General features: G+C 42.1%; 1 protein-coding gene across 4 annotated transcripts in view; it reads right to left on the bottom strand.

Annotated features, from left to right (window-relative positions):
* Nucleotides 1–23902, bottom strand: part of MTRR (5-methyltetrahydrofolate-homocysteine methyltransferase reductase) — a 44764-nt gene that overhangs the window by 13821 nt on the left and 7041 nt on the right. For all 4 annotated transcript variants that reach the window (XM_017641749.3, XM_017641748.3, XM_073237984.1 and 1 more), the window contains 7 exons: nt 22965–23334; nt 17607–17729; nt 9199–9352; nt 8291–8379; nt 5533–5713; nt 3468–3510; nt 2697–2877 (listed from right to left, as the gene is read on the bottom strand). In XM_017641749.3, coding sequence (XP_017497238.3) covers nt 2697–2877; nt 3468–3510; nt 5533–5713; nt 8291–8379; nt 9199–9352; nt 17607–17729; nt 22965–23334 — 1141 coding nt within the window. The remainder of the gene's footprint in view (nt 1–2696; nt 2878–3467; nt 3511–5532; nt 5714–8290; nt 8380–9198; nt 9353–17606; nt 17730–22964; nt 23335–23902) is intronic.

The raw sequence follows: 23902 nt of genomic DNA on the forward strand, positions 1-23902 counted from the left end.
AACCAATGGTCATAAGCTTTAAAGGAAACCTAGACAAAGCATATAACCAAGATGATCTTTGCTAAATGAACCAGTGCAAATTCTGCTCAAAAAAGCAAATGAAATACTGCATTAACTTTAACTTGAACCATGAACACATTAGTCACTACAGAGGGAAAAAAACAAGTCTGTCTTGCAATGTTTCTTTTCCATTAAAATCAAAGGTGTTTTAAAAATGACAGGTGTGTTTCTGAGGTAGAACAACAGATATCTCAAACTCTTACCTAGGCCCATGCATGTGACCTGCTTTCTTCTAGTAGGCAGCCATTATACCTATTATGAAGAAATGCCCCAGAAAATGAAGACACAATTCTTCACATTTGCACACAGAGGCAATGAAGATTAACATGAAGACAAGGGAACAGTTTTAGGTGAAAATTAGGCAATCAAAAGAAAAATTAAGGAGTTGCCCTAAAGATACTAGAGAATTATGCTAACATCTGTTACTCTGGGTTCAATATTATTTGTATTTGTGCAAAACTAGAAGAATAAGTGATATAAATAGATAAAACCTTTTTCACTAAAATTTCAAGAGACGGTTCTTCTAAATCATGGGCCAGGAATCTTTAGAGAGTCAATTTGTAAAATATTTCACTCTCCCACGCGTGTAAGTTACACTGAGATCCGCTGAGGGTTAAGGATGACAGGAATCTGCTCTATGTTCCATGTCATCACAATGGTATATATTTAACCTTTAGTTCCAGAAAATCATTAACATACAACAGGATGAACACAACACTTTCTAATGAAAAACTGGCAAAGCTCTGTCAAATGACTCTCATCTTAAAACAAAACTGTAATGAGTATTTCACCGGCCTTACTCACAACTCCTCTAACAGTTATTTATTTTTTTTAATGGCATGTAATTATATTTGACGTTTGAGCTGGGTCCACATTCTCTGTTTAACAGTTTTAATGATGGTACCAACATGGCCAGTGGTAGGGATAGAGAAATATACATAACAAAACCTTCTTCATTGAACTTACATTCTAGTGGGAGAAAAGGATATACCCACAGAATGACAGGGATGGTAAGTCCCGTGAAGCAACACAGAACAGGACACAGGAGGCATGGCAGGGGCTGTGGCGTGGGCACGCTCTGTCCCAGGGACAGCAAGGGCCGGGTCAGCCTGCTCGGGCACAGGACATCTCAGTGGCTCACCCCCAGTGCTTCTTTCTGGCTGTCCCCAAAGCTGCAGGTTGGCTGCTGCTCTGCTCCAGGGATTTCGTTCACTTGGATCCAAGCCCAAGGAGCACCCTGGACCTCCAATATCCCGTCCCGTGCACCAGAGGGAAAGAAGGAGGGGCAAGCCACTAGGCCACCAGGCTGGGCACCCCACCCAGCCAGGGGCACCATCCCACCTGCTCCCCTTCCGCTGGCTGCAGCTGTCCCAACACCAGCTCAACGCCAATGACAGGGACGTCTCTCCCCTCCCATGGACAGAGGACATCTGGGAACGACTATACTGCCCACCTGCTGGGGGAGGGCGTGCGGAGGAGCATGCGATTATTAACTCTCTCCACGTTTCCTAAGAACATACAGGACAGGCACCACCAACCTAAGGCAGTTTTAAACTGCATCCTGTGTATCTGTATCTCTAGTGCCTGAATTTTGGGGTGTCAACAGAAACTGTTAACATGAGGAGTGAAGGAGGGTAAAAGGACAGGCGGGAGGAGAGGAAGGGCAAGTGAAAGGCATGTAGGGCTAGTGTCTACAATGCATTACAGCTGCATGTTATGTCTAAACCTTCAGGGAATTATCTGCTATGTACCTATTATCATGAAGTGACTTAATACCTTTATGTCAGCATTATATTTCTTTTCAAAAGGTTTGTTTCTCAGGTTCCCAAGATTTTGTGGATGCATAATGAATTTAGTCAGGGGGAGGGGAAGCGAAAACACACACATGCTCTCATTCACTTTCATACACACACAAACACCCCCCCACTCATTCTCTTTCACACACACACACACACACACACACGCATGCACGCATGCACTCTAAAGCCCCTCTGTGCTCATGTCTCCAAGGGGACTGTGCTGACTGCTACATCAAGATATGAAAGATGTCACTAAGCCCAGATGTCAACGTGTCCAGTCTGATCAGAAAATCGAGTAATACACTTCTCTACGTGTTTTGAAAGTGATTTCCCCCTTAGTAAGGCCATCTCACCGAGAGTCCTAACTGGGATCCCACACAATGGCTATGACAAAAGGGAAGAAAGAGGCTGAGAAAACCTCAGTACCCGAACTGAAGCATACAAAATTCACCTTGGCTGTCAACTTAAAGACTCATCCTCAGCAGGAATGAGGCTGTCCCCCATCACTAGCCTTCAATGTCCACCTGACTCCTTTTCTGTGCCCATCTACCAAGAATATTAACAGAAAAGGTCTTCTTTCCTATGAATATAACAAGATGAAAAGACTATTATATAAAATTCATGCCTACACATTTAGGAAACACACACATTATTTCATAATGAGTCAAAGTGATGTTTTCTTAACTGTCCCACAGAGATTTTTAAAATTCAAGCGTGGCATAATTGTCCCTTGAATAAATTCATTGCTAACAGACAATGAAGGGGAGACTACACTGTTTTCTTCTAATCAGGAAAAGAACATAATTTTAATGATGTCAAACTGCACACTCCTAGTACCTCAGGAGCCAGGGCTTTCCTGCCATCTGCATGGGATGCATGCATGTTTGGCTGAAGGACTGATGCAACCAACGTGGCCAGCCAGCCTGTGCACACACCTCTCTGCAGAACCTCCGCTGTGGACAGGAACTCCACGATGTTAAAGACGAAGTGGAGCTTCCCTGGGTGAAACAGAGCTGAGCTGTGGAGACACACAGGGGAGGTGTGACTCTGTTACGCACTATTAGCACTAGTATATACCAGCCAGATGTGACTGTTCTTTCTGCACTGAGGGATACTTCCACTTGGGCTCTAATCTACATTCTAACTCCTCAGAGACAAGGGCTCTACAGCTCCTTAAAATCTCCCCTAACTCCCCAACCCGGCCCTTATTTTGATATCAATTAGGAAAGTTTCAATTATCTGTTTGCCCTCAAGGCTAGATGAGATTTATGCCAATTTTCCTCTCTCTTCCCTGGCCTCCTCTGTACCCAGTGAAGGCAGCCTGCACATCAATAAAGGGAGCAGGTGGAGGACCTGAAGACTTGTTGTCCTAAGTAGGGAAACTCACTTCTGGACCACGGAGCCACAGAAGACTCTACCCCCTCTCTGAACTCCTACAGGACAGGAATCCTAAGACAGCTCTTCTTCATTTCTTATCATGCCTGTTCTTGTGCCCACAAACCAGCTACGTTTTCCCTGCATTGATTTGTAGCTACTGTAGGTTTGAAAGTCGAAGATTCAAAACATTTGGGAGTAGGTGCTATGTATTATGTTAATAAATATCAGTACCTTGCACATGAGTATGGTCTGGGTTGGAGCTTGGGAAGATGTTCTGAAAAAATTAAAAGCAGCAATTATTAATTCATTAATACTGAAAATAAATTACATGTAAGAGGTAGAAGGCTCAAGGTCTGAGTTAGATTTTTATTTTCTCCTATTTAGAATACTCAAATTAACATGTTTTTGTTTTAAATCATATTACAGAGCCCATGTAAATTCACTATGTATAAGTAAAACATTACGGAAATATTTTCTTTCAGTTCCTAAAGTTAAAAACCAGACATGATGCATTTCCTTAATCTGAAATTAGTATTTCTACCTAAAGGCCAGTTTCCTAACCCAAAGGATAACAGAAGGAGGGCCTATGAATGAGCCTCAGAATTAAGGAGCCCAGAGAACCTTCCATGTGTGCTATGTCCTATGGAGCAGCGTCCAGATTTTCAGATGTGAAATGAGATCATGACCCCAAAAAGATTAAAAACCGATATTTTAAAGATTGTGGGCAATACTTAGGATTGGAATATTTTTCCTTCTTATATTTATATAATAGTAACAAAAAAATGGGAGTGTAGTGGTAGACATTTTTAAATCAAGTTAACCAGAAACCCAGTGATTTCAAGATACATAAATGCTCTTTTAAGAGCAGGTTAAAGAATATTTGAATACCTAGTTGTCTGCTAACAAACTGTAATATTTTTTTGTGTTTAATATGCTCTATTTTTAGCACTTATTAAGCAAAAATTTGGAAAGACTTTGCTAACATTTAATAAATGTCAGAGTAAGGTTTAATAGAGAGCTCAACTTAATACTAAGCTTTAGATATAGTTTTCCTAATATGGAAATATAAATTTTTAAAGTCTCATTACCTCTATTAGTTTTTTACATAAATGCAATAAATAATATATAAAAGTCTGAAAAGATAACAAAAATCCACAAGAAGAACTGAAACACAGCCTCATATGTCTGGGGGCCTTACAGGGGCTCTGCCAGCCACCCCAGCCCCAGCGCTTCCTCTGAAGGCTCACTGAGAAGGGGAGTGTCGGCTTGAACTCAGAAAGCAGGAAGAGCTACCTCTCTTGCTAACATTTTATCACTTTAGGGAGGAAGAATTACCACTTTGGGGAGGAAGAAGTGGAAAGAACACTATGAAGTAAAAAGGAAAAAAAAGCAGGGCTCAACCCTGAACTGCACTGGCCAGCTTAACAATAAAAAGCACAACACATTTTCCCATCATGAAAGACAAATGAAATGTGAAAGATCTTACTATTTATCAGTATAGGAACACAGAGATGACAAAATTACAAGCATAGGAAAGTAATAAAGGCTTAAGAACCCTATGAATTATTACAGCCATTACTCTTAGCAAATGTCTCCAATCCCTCACTGGGGCTGCCTGCGAAGGCCTCCAGACACCAGTTCCTCAGGGAGGATCTTAGACTCTCTGTTGGAGTAGGATAACCCAGAGAGACAATCCAGACAAAAGCAGATGACCTTACATTTGAACTCTTTATAAGGGATCTCTCCCATGCCTGATGCTTAGGGCACCCTCCAAGTGTACTATATGACAGGAGGGGTCCCTCTGCTCTTGAACGACCCCAAACCTGGACATGCGCAGACCCAGGCAAGCATTCCATATTCTGTACACGTCACTGACTTGCCAATGAAATCTGATGTTCATTATCTTTGAAAAAGAAAATCTTTATCTTGGAGAGCTCACTATTAGGTAAAATTTGGCTAAGTAAGCTTTCTGAAAAACAGTTAAATTAATAGAAAAGATGATGAATGCTGAGCAGAAAAGAATTAACACTGGCTGTATCAAGAGAGCAAATGAGAGTAACAAAAGTAGATTGGAAAAAATAAGGAAATAAAGCTTTAAGAGGGAGTCTTTCAGTTCAGATGTCAAAGACCTTGAGGCAAACTATTAGGCATTTCCCCACTGTTCACAGTTCAGACATGTTCCACATGCCTGCAAGGAATTCAAAGGCTGCCTTGGGAACAGAAATTGCTCTTCACCACAGGAGACTGTGTGGCAGCAGTGCCCTGGGGCTCGGGAGCCTGGACAGCGACCACTCACCAAGCAGCAGGCTGAGTGGGGGCTGGCAGGACGGAAAGGCGCAAAGGAGGTCTGACACGCTGGCACAGGCATCACGTACAAAGCGGTTGTAGTCGGCAGCCCCCTGCCTGCTGCACAGCTCCTGCAGCCTGCGCTTCTCCGTGCCATCGCCGGTGTAGTCCGCCAGGGCTCGCACAAATGCCTGCAGCCGAAGCAGAGGCAGCCATCAAATGACCGTGTGCTGTGTGGTCAGACTCTCAGTTCAGGACTCCGCTTCAGATCTACCTATGGATGGGCCCCATTATCCACGGAAAAGTGAGAACCTCTAGGGATGTGGTTGGAAGAAAATTTAAACTGCTATGTGCTCTAATTTCAGTTTGTTCAGAAAATTCACTTCCATGTTCTATTTTTCATCACTTCTCCAACCTAGCAGTCACAGGCATGATCTCATATTACACATCTGGGAGATCTGAGTAGGAATGATCAAGTCCCATCATCTCAGGACATAATGCTTATTCTCGGCTGATGATTACAATCTAGATGTGTACATGTATCTAACAACTGTTGACTGGCTTTTATAAGATAGGCACTGGGCACAAAATGACCCCTAACTTGCCTGAAGGGCTCCCAGGCTAGTGAGGGCAACAAAGTCAGGGAGTGAGTGTGCAGCTGGCCAACTCCCTGGGGAAGCTCACGGGATGCTGGGGAAGCCTGAGGTTTCCTGGACCACAGACTGGGTGGAAGGCTGCCTGCACTGAAAAGGAATGAAGACTAGCTAAACAGATGGCATGGAAAGGCGGGTAGGCAGGCAAAAGCCTGGTTTGTGGCATCAGCGTACAGTTCCCTATGGAGGCAGGGAGAGAATATAAATAAAACGGGAACATCCTGAATCCCACGTCTTAGTCACTGAGTCAAGAGCAAACTCTTAAACAAAAGACAACATACTAATGGAAATTTTTGGTCTCAACACAATTTCAAGTTTATCCATTATATGACACATACAGCTCTTCTCACTCAATGAGTCTTTAGGCAAGGTGTGTGTATCAAATGCTAATGAGAACTGCTACTTTTTATTCCATGCCTCAAAGCACCCTCATGTCCTGGAGACCCTTAACGGGTGGACAAGATCACTGTCCTTGGGCATGGGGAGGAGGAGGTCACAGGTTCCCACTGGCTTAGTTAAGAATTTCTGCCCAAGCTATCTTGAGATATCAAATTACATGTGGTCTTCAAAGTGCCAGACACAGGTCCAAACACAGAACAAGCACCCCAGAAATGCTGGGGAATTACTAAATGCCCCCCGTCTCTTCATGAACCTCTGGGAAGATAGGAAGTTTACCAATAACACTGCACAATTCCCTAAGTCAATAAAATTTCCTAAATTACAGGATAATGTCAAGTGTAAATCCTTTAAAATATTTTCACTTTAAAATTACAGAAATATTATGTACTAAAATAGGAAATACTGTACAATGTAGAAAACAAACTGACATTACTAAAATTTAAGTTGTAAATATTTTTAATGACTATTCTCAAAATTTAAGTAAGCGTGCAAAGATGAAAATAGTACAAGAATGTTCACCTAGTTTTGTTTTTTTTTTTTTAACAGTGAAGAACTGAAAACCAACAATGGTCACGATTAAATGAACAGACATGGCATACCATCACATCTGTTAAAAACATCTCCAATACCTTTATCTTTCCATGCTGGGATAAATTCTTGATTTCTTTCCAAGTAAAAAAGGCATATTACAAAACAGCACATATACCACATGACCTCTTTTTTTCTTAGCAAAACAAAATTCAAGTGTTCACCCTTGAGGGTTTGATTATAAAGGACTTTTGCTCCCTGATTATTTTTTTGTGTCTGGAATTTTTTAAATGAGTGCTACTTTTGTAGTAAGGAAAAAAATATTTTTACATATATTTTATAAAAATTTTAAAACAAGGTCAAGTTGAAGTGAATTGTGAACTCACTGAGTTTCATCAAGAAATTCTCACCACAATGAATTGAAAATTACTCATTTTGATACAGAGCTGAGACTCTCTAAAGTAGTTTGTTTCCCAAAGACTGCAAATGCAATAAATATTTTAATAAAAATAAAACTAAAATGTGCTGGGGAAGGAAGCATTACTTGTGCTCACTGGCAAAACAAGTTTCAAGTTTGGAAAGCACAGCTTGGAAAGTTTTTCCATTAATATCTATTTGAGGGACACAGTTAGAAGAAATCAGTCACAAGTATTTTTCTAAAAGTATAGTTCCTGGCCTAATACTGACATCTAGAGATTGTTCCACCTCCAAATTCACGTAAACATTGACCAAAACCTTTAATTTTTCCTGAACAATTATGATGTTAACAAAAAATAACCATGTATTTTTATACAGAAAAATGGGAAGGAGATGGCAAGTACTGTCCTAAGTCTCTAGGCACCAATTACAGAGAGTGTCCTGTGTAGCTGGGTAACATAAGGTCACGTAGGATCACTTTAATCACTGAGTCAGGGGCTACATCAAGTTAACATCTAGTAAAACAAAATTAAGCAAAGGCCCTACTTTGAAAATCTTATTTCAAGAGGAAACATGAGATTTCAATATAGGCACAACATAAACACATTCATTTATGACAATTATAAAGATACCACAATAACCTTGCGAACTATCTTGAGGAGATGCTCTGAAGACCATATTTTCTAAGCTTTTAAAGGGCAAATACCAGATTTAATAAATCCTACACACGGCTAAAAATATTTTTAAAGAGTTAAAAGAAAAAACAAATACCTTTTTAGGAACTGCTCGTATTTCAAGGCACCAGGTAAGGATGAATTGGAGAGAGCATCCTTCAGGTATATGCTGGGGCAAAGCTGCTCCTTTTCAGGTAGAAAGGAAAAAAGGTCAGGACACATGAAACAAACAATAAGATGTTGTCTGCATTCCTAAAAACACATCTAATTGTAATACTTTACAGTGCCAACAAGGTACAATATGATTTGTGACATTTGTGTAGTCTGTCAAAAAGTGTCCCCAAAATGAATACAGCAGGAAAACATACCTTAAAAAAAAAATAAAAGAATTACAAATTCAATAGAATTTTACTAGCCATACCTCCATACCTACCAAATCTAGGTATATAGCAAACAAAAAAAAAGGGAATCATTCAAGACCAAGTTACAAAGAGCCAGAAGATGGCAGTGGTTTGTTAACATTGCATTATATATAAAATAAGCAGTAACAAAGAAACATAACAGAAAAACTGCTGTAAGAAATAAACAACAGAAAACAACTTTTAACAAATATTCATATAATAAAAAAGTTTTTATTGCATGATGACTTTAGTGCAGTAACTTAGAAACAAAATAAGGCTAACTGCAAAGAGCAGACTAGCAAGTCAGCCCAACTACCCAACCTGCTCCTCCAAGACCACTCACATTCACTTCACTGCCTGTGTGCCCAGTGAGCACAAAGCCACTCACACCTGAGTCCTGTGGCTGGTGAGTCTGCAGGGGAGCAAAGAACCCACAGGAGCAGCAAGTGCCTGTGTCCCCGTGACACCAGCCAACCTGGGGCACCTGAGCAGTCACCATGCAGGTTGTTGACTGGGACCCAGGAATGGGGGTGACATATTTTCACCTGTCACTTGCAATGTATTGGCTTAATGACACCCTAAGAAGCATGAGACCAAGGCTGACCTTTCTTCTTTGTGTCTGCCCTGACTTCCAGGAGGACACAGTGCTTGCCTCTGTCCACAAGGTGCAGTCTTTGGAGCAGGTTCTGTACCTCAGACTCACTGTTGGGACAGATCACATTGAAGGCATCTCCAGGCTGATAGGAAAAATCTGTTTTCTAGAGAAAAACCAACATAAAAGAAAAAACCCCATATGAATTAAAGATTTCTACCGTGGGGGTAAAAAAATCTAGTTTTTATTATATAATCATTTTATATGAATTAGCAACAAAATTATTCTAATTGCAAAAAACAAGCCCAACTAACTGAACAAACATACTTTTATTAGGAGTTTTTTTAAAAAAGAACTTCCATAATTATCTATTCTTTGCTTTTTATCAGTGACTACTTACAGGATGGAAATCAAGATGGCCCTTGAGGAAAGTGCCTCAGTAAATAGTGTTTTAATAACCTACATAAAAATCCCTCTTATGAAAACGCACATGCGTGCACACATACTCTGAGCAGAAGAAACTACTGAAGGCTCTCTGCAGTGGTTCCCAATTCTTGTTCTTTAGTCTTTTTCTTTCAGGGAAGAGCAGTGGCAGGAGTAGACACTATTTTTTTCCGTAATGAGCATAAAACATTACTCCATTTGGCTTGGCATTATCTGTGAACAAACGTGCTGCAGGAGGAGCCGCTTTCCATGGCACATGTACTTACAAAGCAATGCAAAACACAGACCAAGGTTCCAGAAAGAGGCCTCTTACCACACACATGCTCACATCCCTAGCCTGGGAGGGTGACAGACTAGACCCACCAATTGGCCCACCCTCACCTCTTCATGACAAAAGTCTAGAACAGCAAAATAAAAAGAAAATGTTTACTGTAGATAGAATATTTCATGACACAGATTATTAAAAGGTTCAAAAGAAAAATGGAAGTATCCAATAATATGTAAGCCAAACCATTTGGATTTGATCCCTGTCACTTCTGTTAGAAGTTCAGTTATATCCAACAGAGCCTTCAGGCACCCTTTTCTAAAAGTGCAACCCACTTGTCTCAGGACCTTCATCAAACAAACGGTTCAGCTACATGGCTTTGAAGAGGTACACAAGCACCAAAGATCCAGGATGATCGATCACAGTTTCTTACCCTGAGGTCAATGGATCTGGGCAGGGGTAAGGGAAGGATTCATGAATGTACCTACTCCCCCTGAAACTGTTGCAAAGGGTTTACATGGGATCATTTTTCTGGCAGGGGATACATGATTCTTTACAGAGTTGAAAGGAATGAGAGCCAAATGAGAAATGAGCCAAATATGACTGTCTATCCTGAGCTCAATTTGTAATTAGTTGGCTGACCTCAGGTAACACCTTCCTCTATAAGGACTATATAACACTTCCATATAAGGACTCCTTATATGGAAAATGATGTTCTGATTTCATTATTTTTTTGTGGCTTAACAAGTAAGGCAGCAACATCATTCTCTTAAGCTGAATCACCTCCAGAGCCACTCTTCTTCTAGTCCCTCCCTGAAGTGAAAATAGGTGTGAAGTGCAGAGAAAAAAATGATAGGTCAAGAATAAAGGAAGAGAAGACTTGTATGGGGGAAGATGGTGGGGCAGGAAAGCAAGGCGCAAACCGCTTCCCACATACACACCAAGGAAGCAACTACAGAAATAAAACTAACCCTGGGGGTGACCTGAAGACTGCAGGACAGACCACCTACACCTGGGAAGGAAGAGAAGACCACCCAGAGAAGGGAAAAGGGGCAGAGCCATGACTGGGTGAGACTCAAGCCCTTCCCCCATCCCAGCCCACAGGCCAGAGGAAGAGGAATGGAACGGGCAGGGATAGGTGCTCAGGAACCCTGCACACCTGGCCCCGGAGATGTGCTCTGGGTACAGGAGTCCACACCGCACTGAGTCCTGCTGATTAGGGGGGGAAAGTCAGAGCACTCTCGGAGGCTGAGATCCCAGTTGCTGGTGGAGGACAGGCGTGCTCTGCTGGTCCTTCTGAGACCCAAAGCAGAGCTGGTGGTAGTCTGAAAGACTTGCCAGCAGTAGGAGGAGGACTACCAGAGGGGCGAGGGTTGGATGGAGCTCTCGCCAAAAGAGAAAGGACAAGTGGACAATACCTCCCAAGCCCTCCCTCAGCCCAACAGTTCAGGCGCTCTTGGGAGCCTGACACTCCATCTGGCCCTCTCTGACAGCACAGACCCAAAGCATTCCCTGTGCACCTGCCCTTGGCCCAGCAGCATTAGACTGCTGTTTGGAAGGCACAGGGAGGCTTTCCCAGCTTTCTTGCAATGTCTCAGCCAACTAAAGAGGCATCTGCAGGAACCAGCTCCAAGAGCTCGTTCCTTCCTGCGGGCGGCCCAGCCCAGTGCCAGATGAGAGCCCTGAGAATGCCCTGCCCACCCCATTAACCCAGCAGCCTCACCACTGCTGCAGGGCAAGCAGAAGGCAGCCCCCCTCAAACAAATGACCCCAGCAGAAGCTGCTGCACAGCTCACAGAGGGCTGGCTGAGGCAAACTGCTACTCACAGTGAATGGGAGAGAGCACTGCCAGAAGACAGGTGGCACTGCCCATAGCCCACCAACAGCACTGGGGCTCCACCTCAAAGGAGAGCCAGGCACTGGTGAGTAAAGTGTCTTGAGCTTCTGGGCACCACAGAACACCTTCTTCATAAAGCCACTATTCTCTAGATCAGGAGGCACAGCAGATTCATCTAATATAAAGATAGAAACACAGGAACTCTAACAAAATGAGGAGGTAGAGAAGTACATGCCAAGCAAAACTACAGGTAAGACACAAGAAAGAGGGCTAAATTAAATGGAAATTACCAATCTCCTTGATAAAGATTTTAAAGTAGCAGTTATAAATATGCTCATGGATCTGAGGATAAGTATTGAAGATCTCAGAAAGAACTTCAACAAAGAGCTACAAGAGCTGAAAAAGAGGTACTAAGAGCTGGAGAATACAGTAACTAAAGTGGAATATACAATGGAGTAAATGAATAACAAATTGCTGCAAGTAGAGGAGACAATCGATGAGATGAAAATTGGAGCACAGGAACACAATGAAGCCAAGGAAAGGAGAGAAAAAAATCTCTAGGAATTACAGAATGATGAGAGCTGTGTGCCCAATCCAAATGAAACAATGTTCACACAACAGGGGTACCAGGAGAAGAGACAGAGATAAAAGTCTATTTGAGGAAATAATTGTTGAAAACTTCCTTAATCTTGGGAGGGTAATAGACATCCAGGTCATGGAAGCACAGAGAGCCCCTGACAAAAGGAACCCCAGGAAGATAACACCAAGACATATAATAATTAAAATAACAAAGATTAAAGATAAGTAGAGAGTATTGAAAGCAGCGAAAGAAAGAAAAAAGACTCTTTATAAAGGAAACCTGATCAGGCTATCAGCAGACTTCTCAGCAGAAACTTTAAAGGCCAGAAGGTAGAGGGATGAAATATTTAGTGTACTGAAAAAGAAGGACCTTTAATCAAGAATCCTCTACCCAGCAAGATTACCATTCAGATTTGAAGGGGTGCTTAAACATTTCCCAGATAAACAAAGACTGAAGGAATTTATAACCACTAAATTGGCATTACAGGATATGTTAAAGGGACTGCTACAAATGGAAATGTTCCTAAGGCTAAAAAGTTTTCACCAGTGAAAATAACCCAAAATAAATGTATAGACTAATTAATTACCAAGCAAGTACAAAACTAAAATAAAAGTAGTAAAAACAACTATGCACAGAATCAGTCAAGGCACACACAAAAAGTGCAGATTATAATGCCTAATACATAAAAAAGTAGTACTTTTAGACTGCATTTGAAATAGAGCAATCATTAACTTAATATAGACTGTAACATAGTCAGGAAGCTATCCATGAACCTTATGGTAACCACAAACTTAAAGACTACAATAGATACACAAAAAATTAAAAAAGAGAAATCCAATTACTAAAGAGAATCATCAAATAACAAGTGTACAACATAGAAAGAAAAGAACTACAAAAACAACCAGAAAACAATTAATAGAATGACAATAAGAACATACTCACCAATAATCACCAAATGGACTGAATGCACCAATTAAAAGACACAGGGTGGCAGAATGGACAAAGAAACAAGACCCATATATATGCTGCCTCAGAGACTCATTTCAAACCCAAAGACACACACAGACTAAAAGTGAAGGGATGGAAAAAGATATTTCATGCAAATAACAGGGGGGAAAAAAGCAGGAGTAACAGTACTTACACCAGACAAAACAGATTTCAAAACAAAGCAGGTAACAAGAGACAAATAAGGACATTGCATAATGATAGAGAGGTCAGTCCAATAAGAGGATATAACCATTATAAATATCTATGCACCCAACATGGGAGCACCTAATTACATGAAACAAATACTAACAGAATTGAATGGGGTAGTAGATCACAACTATTCATTGTAGGAGATTTTAACACACCACTCACATCAATAGATCAACCAGACAGAAAATAAAAAGGAACAAGGCACTGAACAATACATTAGGTCAGATGGACTTAACATATCTACAGAACATTCCACCCAAAAGCAGCAGGATACACATTTCTCTCGTGTACATGGAATGTTCTCCAGAATAGATCACACACGAGACCACAAAAAGAGCAATAAATTTAAAAGGAATGAAATTGTATCAAGCAGCTTCTCAGACCACAATGGTATTACATATGGTATAACAAATAAATTACACAAAGGAAACAGAAAAGCCCACAAACATATGCAGGCTAAACATGTTTTCTAAATAATCAATGGGTCAATGACCAAATTAAAACAGAAATCATGCAATACATGGAGACAAATGAAAACAGAAGTACAACAGTCCAAAATTTGTGGGTTGCCACAAAAGCAGTTCTAAGAGGAAAGTACATAGCAATACAGGCCTACCTAAAGAAACATGAACAATCCCAAATAAACAGTCAAAATTCATAAATAAACTAGGAAAAGAACAAATGAAACCCAAAGTCAGAAGAAAGAGGGACATAATAAAGATCAGAGCAGAAATAAATAAAACAGAAAAGAATAAAACAATAGAAAAAAAATCAACAAAACCAAGAGCTGGTTCTTTGAGAAAATAAAGTAGACAAACCCCTAGCCAGACTTATCAAGAAAGTAAGAGTGTACACACATAAACAAAACCAGAATGAAAGGAAAAGTCACAATGACTACCATAGAAATACAAAGAATTATTAGAGAATACTATGAAAATTCTATGACAATAAACTGGACAACCTAGAAGAAATGAACAAATTCCCAGAAAAATATGATCTTCCAATTTGGCCCAGGAAGAAACAGAAAATCTAAACAGATGACGACCGGTAATGAAATTGAACTGGTAATTAAAAAACTACCAATGAACAAAAGTCCAGGACCAGATGGCTTCACAGCTAATTTTATCAAACAATTAAAGAGGAGCTAATACCCATCCTTCTTAAAGTATTCCAAAAAGTAGAAGAGGAGGGAACACTTTCCAACTCATTCTGTAAGTCCAGTATCACTCTAATACCAAAGCCAGACAAAGTCAATACAAAAAAAAGAAAATTACAGACCAATATCTCTGATAAACATAGATGCAAAAATCCTCAACAAAATAATAGCAAATCAAAATCAAAAATACATCAAAAGGATCACCCATCATGACTAAGTGGGATTTATTCCAGGGGTGCAAGGATGGTATAATATTCATAAGCCAATTAGTAGCATACACTACATTAAGAAAAAGAAGAATAAAACCACATGAACATCTCAATAGATGCTGAAAAACACTTGACTTAATTCAATATCCATTCAACATATTAAAGGCCATATACGACAAACTCACAGCTAACATCATACTCAATGGCAAAAATCTGAAAGCTTTTCCCCTAAGATCAGGAACAACACAAGGATGTCCATTTTCACCACTTTTATATGACATAGTACTAGAAGTCCTAGCTACAACTATCAGATAACAAAAGAGATATGAGGCACCCATATTGGTAAGGAAGTAGTTAAAACTCTCACTATTTGCAGATACCATGATATTATACATAGAAAACCCTAAAGACTCCACCAAAAAACTATCAGAACTAATAACTGGATTCAGCAAAGCTGAAGCATACAAAATTAATACACAGAAATCTATCACATTCCTATATACTAACAACAAACTAGCAAAAAGAGCAGTCAGGAAAACAATTCCATTTATAGTTGCATCAAAAAGAAAAAACACCTAGGAATAAACCTAATCAAGGTAGTGAAAGACCTGTGCTATGAAAACTGTAAGACACTCATGAGAGAAATTACAGATACAAGTAAATAGAAATCTATCCCATGATCATAGATGGGAAGAATTAATATGGTCAAAATGGCCATCCTGCCCAAAGCAATTTACAGATTCAACGCAATCTCTACCATACCACCAACAGCACTTTTCAATGAACTACAGCAAAAAATCTTAAAATTCACTTGGAACCACAAAAGACCCTAAATAGCTAAACCAATCCTGAGAAAGACGAACAAGCTGGGGGGATTATGCTCCCTGACTTCAAGCTCTACTACAAAGCTACAGCAACCAAAATAATATGGTACCAGCACAAGAACAGACCCATAGATAATGGAACAGAACAGAGAGTCCAGATATAAACCTATGCATATATGGTCAATTAATTTATGATAAAGGAGCCATGAATGTACAATCGGAAAAAGACAGCCTCTTTAATACCTGGTGTTGGGAAAACTGGAAAGCTACATGCAAGAGAATGAAACTGGATTACTGTCTAATTCTACACACAAAACGAAACTCAAAATGGATACAAGACCTGAAAGTTAGACATGAAATCATAAAACTCTTAGAAGAAAACATAGGTAAAAATTGCTTTAATATAAGCATGAGCAATTTTTTCCTGTCAGGCCATGTGAGGACACATCTCCTCAGGCAAGGGAAACAAAGACAAAAATTAACAAGTGGTACTACATCAAACTAAAATGCTTCTGTGCAGCAAAGGACACCATCAGCAGGACAAAAAGGCAACCCTACAGTATGGGAAAGTATTTGTAAATGATTTATCTGATAAGGGTTAACATCCTATATATATAAAGAACCTATACATCACAACACCAAAAAACAAATAACCTAATAAAAAACAGGGAGAAGATGTGGAGAGACATTTCTCCAAAGACATACAGATGGCCAACAGGTACATTAAAAGATGCTCCACATCATTAGGGAAATAAAAATCAAAACCACAATGAGATATTTCACCTCACACCAGTTAGAATGGCCACTATCCAAAATACAAGAAATAAGTACTGGGAAGGATGTGGAGAAATGGGAACCCTCCTACACTGTTGGCGGGAATGCAAACTGGTGCAGCCACTGTGGAAAGCAGTACGAAGGTTCTCAAATAACTAAAACTAGAAATACCATACAACCCAGAAAATACACTTCTAGAAATTTACCAAAAACAAAATCCCTGATTCAAAAAGATATATGCACCTCTATATTTATCACTGTATTATGTACAATAGCCAAGATATGGAAGCAACCTAAGTGTCTGTCAGTAGATGAATGGATAAAGAAGAGGTGGTACATATACACAATGGAATATTATTCGGCCATAAAAAGAAAGAAATCCTGCCATTCACAACAACATGGATGGATTTAGAGAATATTAAGCTCAATGAAATAAGCCAGGTGAAAAAGACAAACGTTGTATGATTTCACTTATTTGTGGCATCTAAAGACAAAACAAAATGAACAAAATAGAAGTAGACTCATAGGCACTGAGAAGTGACTGGGGGAGAAATTGAGGTGGATGGGTAGAAAGGGTGAGGGCCATAAAGAGGCACAAAAACTCTTCATCATAATATAAGTTGGCCTTGGAGATGGAAGTGCAGCATGGAGAACATAACGAATGATTCTGTAACATCTTCCTATATTGACAAATAGTAACAGCACCAGTTGGGGTAAGGACTTAATAATATGGGCAACTGTTGACCCACTGTGTTGTATACTTGAAACCAATACAAGACTGTTATGTCAAAGATACTTCAATTAAAAAAAAAAAAGACTTGCAAGGAAGCTATTGCCCATACTGCAGTGACCTTAATGACAAAACACTAATGACGAACGTAACTTTTCCCTTGGAAAGTTTTTAATGCTCCTAGTTTAGGAAAGAAAATCAAATATAAATTATCATTTATTTTCCTTTTTTGAATTTGTAGAAATAAGGTAGAAGAAATAAAAACATTTTTGAAATGCTAAAAAAAAAGAATAAAGGCCCAAGGGCCTGAGACCCCCCACCCCTTCTGAGGCAATTGGCGAGAACACCACAAAGTCTCTGCACTTCTTAACGTAACTGTGCTGAGGGATAAATTTGTGACTTACTGAAATGTCCAATTCTACCAGAAGAGTGGTTTTTACGGCATCATTTGTAGTCAGCTGAACTGCCTTTGAAATTGGAACTTGAAAAACTGGATCCGCTGAAGTCACAGATGCTTGGTTTTCTTCCTTAAGAAACAAATGTGATAGAATATTACCCTGTGCCATCTTCCGTTTTACTTCCCACTGCCTCTCTTAGTGACTAGCCAGGGTGTATAATCTTCTAACCTGTCTTGGCTATTTCTAAGGGAGAACACATGACCTTCAATATTTCAGAAGAGAAGCTCATACTTATTTTAAGCTCCTTGTCTTAGGCAGTAGAACTCTGAGATGTATTTTGAAACTCAAATGCTAGCACTTATTAAGAAGGCTAAACATTTAATAGCCTTCCTAATAGATTATGCAAACAGAAGTAATATGCACACCTATTTCTGGAAGGAGATTCTGAAGGAAATGGCAGAGTTTTATGGCTAAAGGTTTGTGTGTAGATGATCCCTAGAACTGTGTGTGGTGGTGGGTGCTGTTCAACAGAGCTCTCTCAATGCTGGGATGTTCTATACCTGCCCTGGCCAGTACAGGAGCCACTTGCCACATGTGACTAGTGAGCACCTGAGATAGCTAGTGTAAGGAACTGAATTCTTAATTTTACTACATTTAAATAGCCACATGTGGCTCCTAGCTCCTATTAGCATAGGTCTTGAAAATCTGCAAAGAAACCCAATTCTTGGTACTACTCCCCCCTCCTTTTTCTAACATAATAATCCTAAGTCCTATTAAAAATAGAAACTACATTTAGAAAAATGCTAGTCAATTCATCTTAGATAAGTGGCTATATAGGAAAGCAGGGAAGATGGATAGGGCTGAGGTAGTCACATGTGGGGTCCTGGTAGGCACCCCAACTGTCCCCAGCAAGGCTGTGGGAGTGCTGTAGCAGGTGGCCCCCAACCAGCTCTCAGTCACCTTCAAGAATCAGCTCAGCATTCACAGGTCACGCCTCTTGACGGAGGCGGCCCACATCCAATGACTAATCAATGACAATAAAGGCCCAACCCCTTCCCCCCAACTCAGGACAACTTTGAAGGGCCACCTACCCTGGCTCCAGAGAGTCCCATGACACTGCAGGGGAGGGAGGGGCTTCCCTGAGACTGCGTCATGGCTGAGCTCCCCGTATCCAACCCTGCTTCTGTCCCCTCCATTCCCAAGTGAGGGTCCAAAGAGGATAACAGACAAAACAATCTTGTAGTGAGACTGCCAGGAACCTAGCCGGTGCCAGTCGGTGCCAGAGTAGTTCAGAAAGATGCCACCATGGGACTCTGGAGCTGGACTGTCCGCATGGCTGGCATAGCCACCAGCAGGCTGGTGCCGGAGGAAGAGATGCACAGGCAGCACCGAGCAGCTGAGTGGGATGGCAGGCGGTGGGCAGCTGCCAGAGGGCCCCGGGAAACCACTGACAGGCCTGTGGGGCTGGGGGCCTGTGGGGCTGGGGGCCTCGTGCTAAGGTTCCTGACACTTTTGAAAGAGATGCAAAGAAACGAGAAAAATTAGTCAGCAATTAAAAAGTGTGAAAACCAGAGGACATCTCAGTAGTGTACAAAGCAGTGCTCAGCTCCTGCAGCCCGAGGGCAGGAAAGCTAGGAAGTGACTCCTGACAGGCAGAGAGTGGATCTGACAGCGGGAGGGACCCCTGGGCAGACATCTTGAATCCCTAGATTCACCTGAACCCTCTGAGTCTGCAGAGGAGGTCACCCCTCCCTGTGAGGAGCAAGTGGCCCCTTCACGCATTTACCTGCCCCTACACCCCTCTCCTCCCCAGGCTGCCAGGCCAGAAACTAAGGGGGAGTCCCTGCACACCAGGCCACCAATGTGCTGGGCCAGCAAAGGCAGGTGGGGACCACACTCTGAACAAGGTGTGAGAGAGCAACATGCACTGGGCAGGGGTCCTCCCAGCCAGATGCCAAGGCCCGGGGCCAAGAAGCGGGACATAAATTGGATAAAGGGGTTTTTCTAACTGGGAGCACTCTCCTAGGCTATGGGTGCTAACAACCTGGCAAAGCCCCTAAAGAGACACGAACATGCTGGTCGCTTGGCTGCTAGAGCAAGGAAAAGCAGAGCCTGTACTCAATGAGGCAGAATTGCCTCCATTCCTACAGCCAACATATGGAAACAGGATTAAAAGCTCAGAGAAGTGCACAGTAGAGCAGATAAAACTAGAACAGCCCAAACCCAGCAGCTGACAGTGTTCCCTGGAACACCCAGAGAAACCACTGCCAAGGCCAACAGGAGAGCTGGCCAAGAAGCTGGATGCTGGCCTGCCTGCTGGCCAAAGCTAACGGACTGGGCCCACAGCAGTGGGAAAGCCTGGACTCCCAAGAGCAGACAGAGGTGAGAGCACTTAGCCCACAAAGCAGGGGGGTGCAGTTATCATAGAAGAAAAGCTGGAGGGGCCGCAGGGGGCCTGACACTCAGAATTAGTGGAAATGGTTGAGAATACTGCACCCTGAGGGTCAAAATAAACAGTCAGCCAACAAGGGCACTGGCCCAATGCTTACGATGAGAAGAAACTGTAAGCAGGAAGCTGTGGGGAGCTGCCCCAATAAAAATTCAAGATCCTTTGATCGGTTTTGTAGTCAGAGCTAGTTTCAGACCTAGGGTCAACTGTAGGAAGGGGAAGGCCCCCAGCAGAGGGACTGCAGGGCCACTGGAACTGCAGTCAATGCTTTCCACAGTCCTCATCCCAAGGGGACACTCAAGTACCGCAGGGACTGCTGGAAGAGAGGCCAGGTTGACACTGTTAACCAGGACTCCAGGGTCACCTTGGCCCATGTACTGGAGTGAGGCCTATGGGGCCAGGCCGTAAATGGAGTCCCGACCCAAGTCTGGTTCAGTGGGTCCACTGGGTCCCAGGACCCTCACATGGTCACTTGGTAGTGACTGTACAGTGGGTTCTTGGCCTGTGGAGTAAGGGCTAGCAGGCCAAGGAAGCCTTTGACTCTGTCACTGTCCTCTCCCGTCACCGAGACAGAAAATGAGAAACAACACAGCATCCTGGGAGGAAGGGCAGATACCCGTACCACCCTTAAAGACCCACAGGATACAGGGATGGTCCCCACCGTATCTCCCTCTAATTCACCATACAGCCTCTGCAGAAACCAGTGGGTCCTGGGGGATGACACTGAACCACGAGAAACACAGGCAGCAGCTCCAACTGTCGCCTCCAAGCTGCTGGCTTCCTTTGACGGAGCAGATTAATGTGGCTTCAGATTACAGCATGTGGACAGTGATTTAGCCAATATGTTCTTCCCCATCTCTATCCCTAAAGAGGTCCACTATCATTTCCCCTTGGAACAATGATGTACATTTACATTTCTGCCCTGAGACTGTAATAATGTTGCTGTCTGCCGCTATAAGACAGTCTGAGCAAATGTGGAACACATGGACATGAGCTTCGTAAATGGGAACCAGCCCACTAACTGAATTAATGGGACTATACTAATCTGGCAGAATGAACAAGTGGCTGGCATACTGGAGTCTCTGGTGAAGCCCCTGCTATACAGACTGAAGGGCCTGTGCTGGGAGAACTGTGTTCAGGAACCCAATCACCTGGGGCCTGTCAGAACACCCCCTGCCCAGTAAAGGACACACTATCACATCCTGTGTCTCACCCAGTGAGAAGCACAACACCCGGTGGCCTCTTTCAGAGCTGGGGCTGCACACTGCACATGTGGTACTGCTCCAACACAAATACCAGGTGGCACAAAAGGCAGCCAGCTGAGTGGGGCCCAGAGCAGGGAAGGGCCCTGCAGCAGGTCCATTCAGTAGGGTAGGTGAGTGCTCCTTGCTGCCACATGCTCCAGGACACCCACAGCACCACTGTCAGCCACGGGGAAAGGATGCCGTGGGCAGTGAGCTGGCTGCTGGGGTTGCACTGCAGCTCAGCTGCCCACTCTGCCATCCTACTTCCACCCACCTCACCCTGTGCCCAGTTTTCCAAGGTGATGAGCCCAAGGGACATCGACAAATGCTTTCCTCCAATCCCTTACCCTCGGTGTATCCTTCAGGCACATTTACACAAGTCTCCCTTCAACAGTTGAGAGTTCAGAAGTCTTTTCATGACATTACCAACTAACAACTAAAGCCTGTTCAGTGCCAGCTCCACTGAAAGAGCTCGGTGCAGGGCCCCCCAGCCACAGCGGCTGCTGTAGAAGTCAGTGAGACTGTGCTCTCGCTCTACAGGCACCCACCCAACAGTGCGCAGGTGGGCACACTCGCATGTCCACGCCCCCTGCCCACCAGTCCAGGCACCCGTTCACCAGAGCCACGCCTGTCTGTTACCAAGCCAGAAAACCTGATAAAATGTACTACTGCAGTTACCTCGCTTAGCATGCCAATTCACAAAACAAAGCAGTACAAGTGCAAAAAACAATAATCCATAGCTGTTCATATAAACACACACTTGTTTATATGAATGCTGTAGAAAGCTACTATAAAAGCACGGTGCTAAAAACTTTCAGATCTGCTGTTGGCAAACAGGTGCAATATAGTAGAAAGCAGTACTTGTTTCTCAAATGTCTATGTCTCTCTTAAAAGACATCAAGAAACTAGGAATAATGATCACAGTGTTAAGGGTGTGATTTAAATAAGAAAGCCCCCCACTCTAAAGAAAGAGAACTTGACTGCATTAAAAAATTGGCTGCACTGGAAATTTATTGTAAGCATGGTGGAAGAGACTACAGGGTACCACATACTGGCAGTAGTGGGGGATTACTTATTCAACTTAATGCTCAAAAATTCACAAACCACTTCAAAGCCACTTCTTTATTAATAGGAAAGAAAGCTCCAGGCAAAAGAAATGACTTAATATTGACAAAAGGCAGTTGTGTAAGAGATCATCAAGAAAAAGACTACTCCCCAAAGTGGAGCGTCCCAGGAACCAAAAATTGACCCTGGACAAGAGATTTTACTGTAAATAAGTCCTCTGAGTTTAGCTGCTAAGATCATTTCCTCACTGTGACAACAAATGCCATTGCCTGAGTCACATCTAAAATGAGGAACCAAGAAGTTAATTCTCCGAACACTGGAGAAACTGAGCTCTTCACCATCCACTTTTGCAAAGACAGAGGTAATGTGATCACAAAGCACTCTGTCATGCACAGGTGGACACCCCTGCCATGCAGAAGCAGCTGCAGACAACACGGGACAGGATGGGACAGGCATTGCTGTGTTCCCGTAAAAGTTTATAAGAGGTGGTGGACTGCATTTGGCATCGGCCATAGCTGGTTGATCTCTGTTGTCATACATCAAAGCTAACACCCATGGCAAGTTAAAATGATGTAGCATGAAGCATACAGTAAAAGCTTGACTTACCTGGCTGCGAGACTCCTGCAGATCCACCTGTAAATATTCCGGTGGTGGAGCAGGGATATTCAGAGAGGCTTGTGAAAGCGGGGCTATGGAACGGGCAAGTGACGGCTCTGCACTCAGAGCACTTGACTGACCTCTGTTCACTGCATTTTGTTCCCAAACCTGAGAATCCTTTCGTCCTGAATCATCTAATCTCAGAAGTTCAACTTGTGATTCAATGTGTAATAGTCCTGGTTGCACAGGCTCCCTTGTCAAGGCGGCGTGGGATGCTGTTTTGAGAGCTCCGTTCATCTCCTTTCCTCTACTGAACATGAAATGCTTCGTGAGGGCAGCCCAGAGTCCGTCAATCCATGGCTCAACCACTTGTTCTAAACTGGATTGTTGCAGGAAAAAAGAAAGAATGCCTAAGTTCCCCATTTAAATATATAATAAAGAGGTAACAGCAGTCTGTCCATTTGGCAGAATGCTATGCAACTGCTGAAAACACTAAATATGATGACTACTCAGAATACAAAATATATTTTATGAGTAAGTTAAAACAACATTGTTATGTGCTCACTAGCACTGGAGCTGTAGAAAAATACATGCACATGAAAGTCAGAGAACAGAAATGAGGATGTTTTAGTAATAGGAATGTGATTGCTCTTCAATTCCTAAAGCAGAGTTAATAATCTTCAGAAATTGTAATTTTAAATAGGCATAATAAATTCTGATGAGTCAGAGAGAATTTACCCAAATCCAAGAGTACTCTAATATCTCAAATGATAATTCCATCAACAGAATTCCCTCTCCCCCCTTTTTTTTTTGTCTAATATGCTAATCTTTTTCCCCATAAATTATCACCAGAAATCATTCTGGATTAATGCTAAATATTTTGGCAGGGTAAATAAATAGTTCAAGCCTTCTATCAATTCTGAACCATTTTGGGGGTAAAATTCCCA

Source organism: Manis javanica, chromosome 1 (assembly GCF_040802235.1).
Source record: "Manis javanica isolate MJ-LG chromosome 1, MJ_LKY, whole genome shotgun sequence".
NCBI classification, from domain to species: Eukaryota; Metazoa; Chordata; class Mammalia; order Pholidota; family Manidae; genus Manis; species Manis javanica.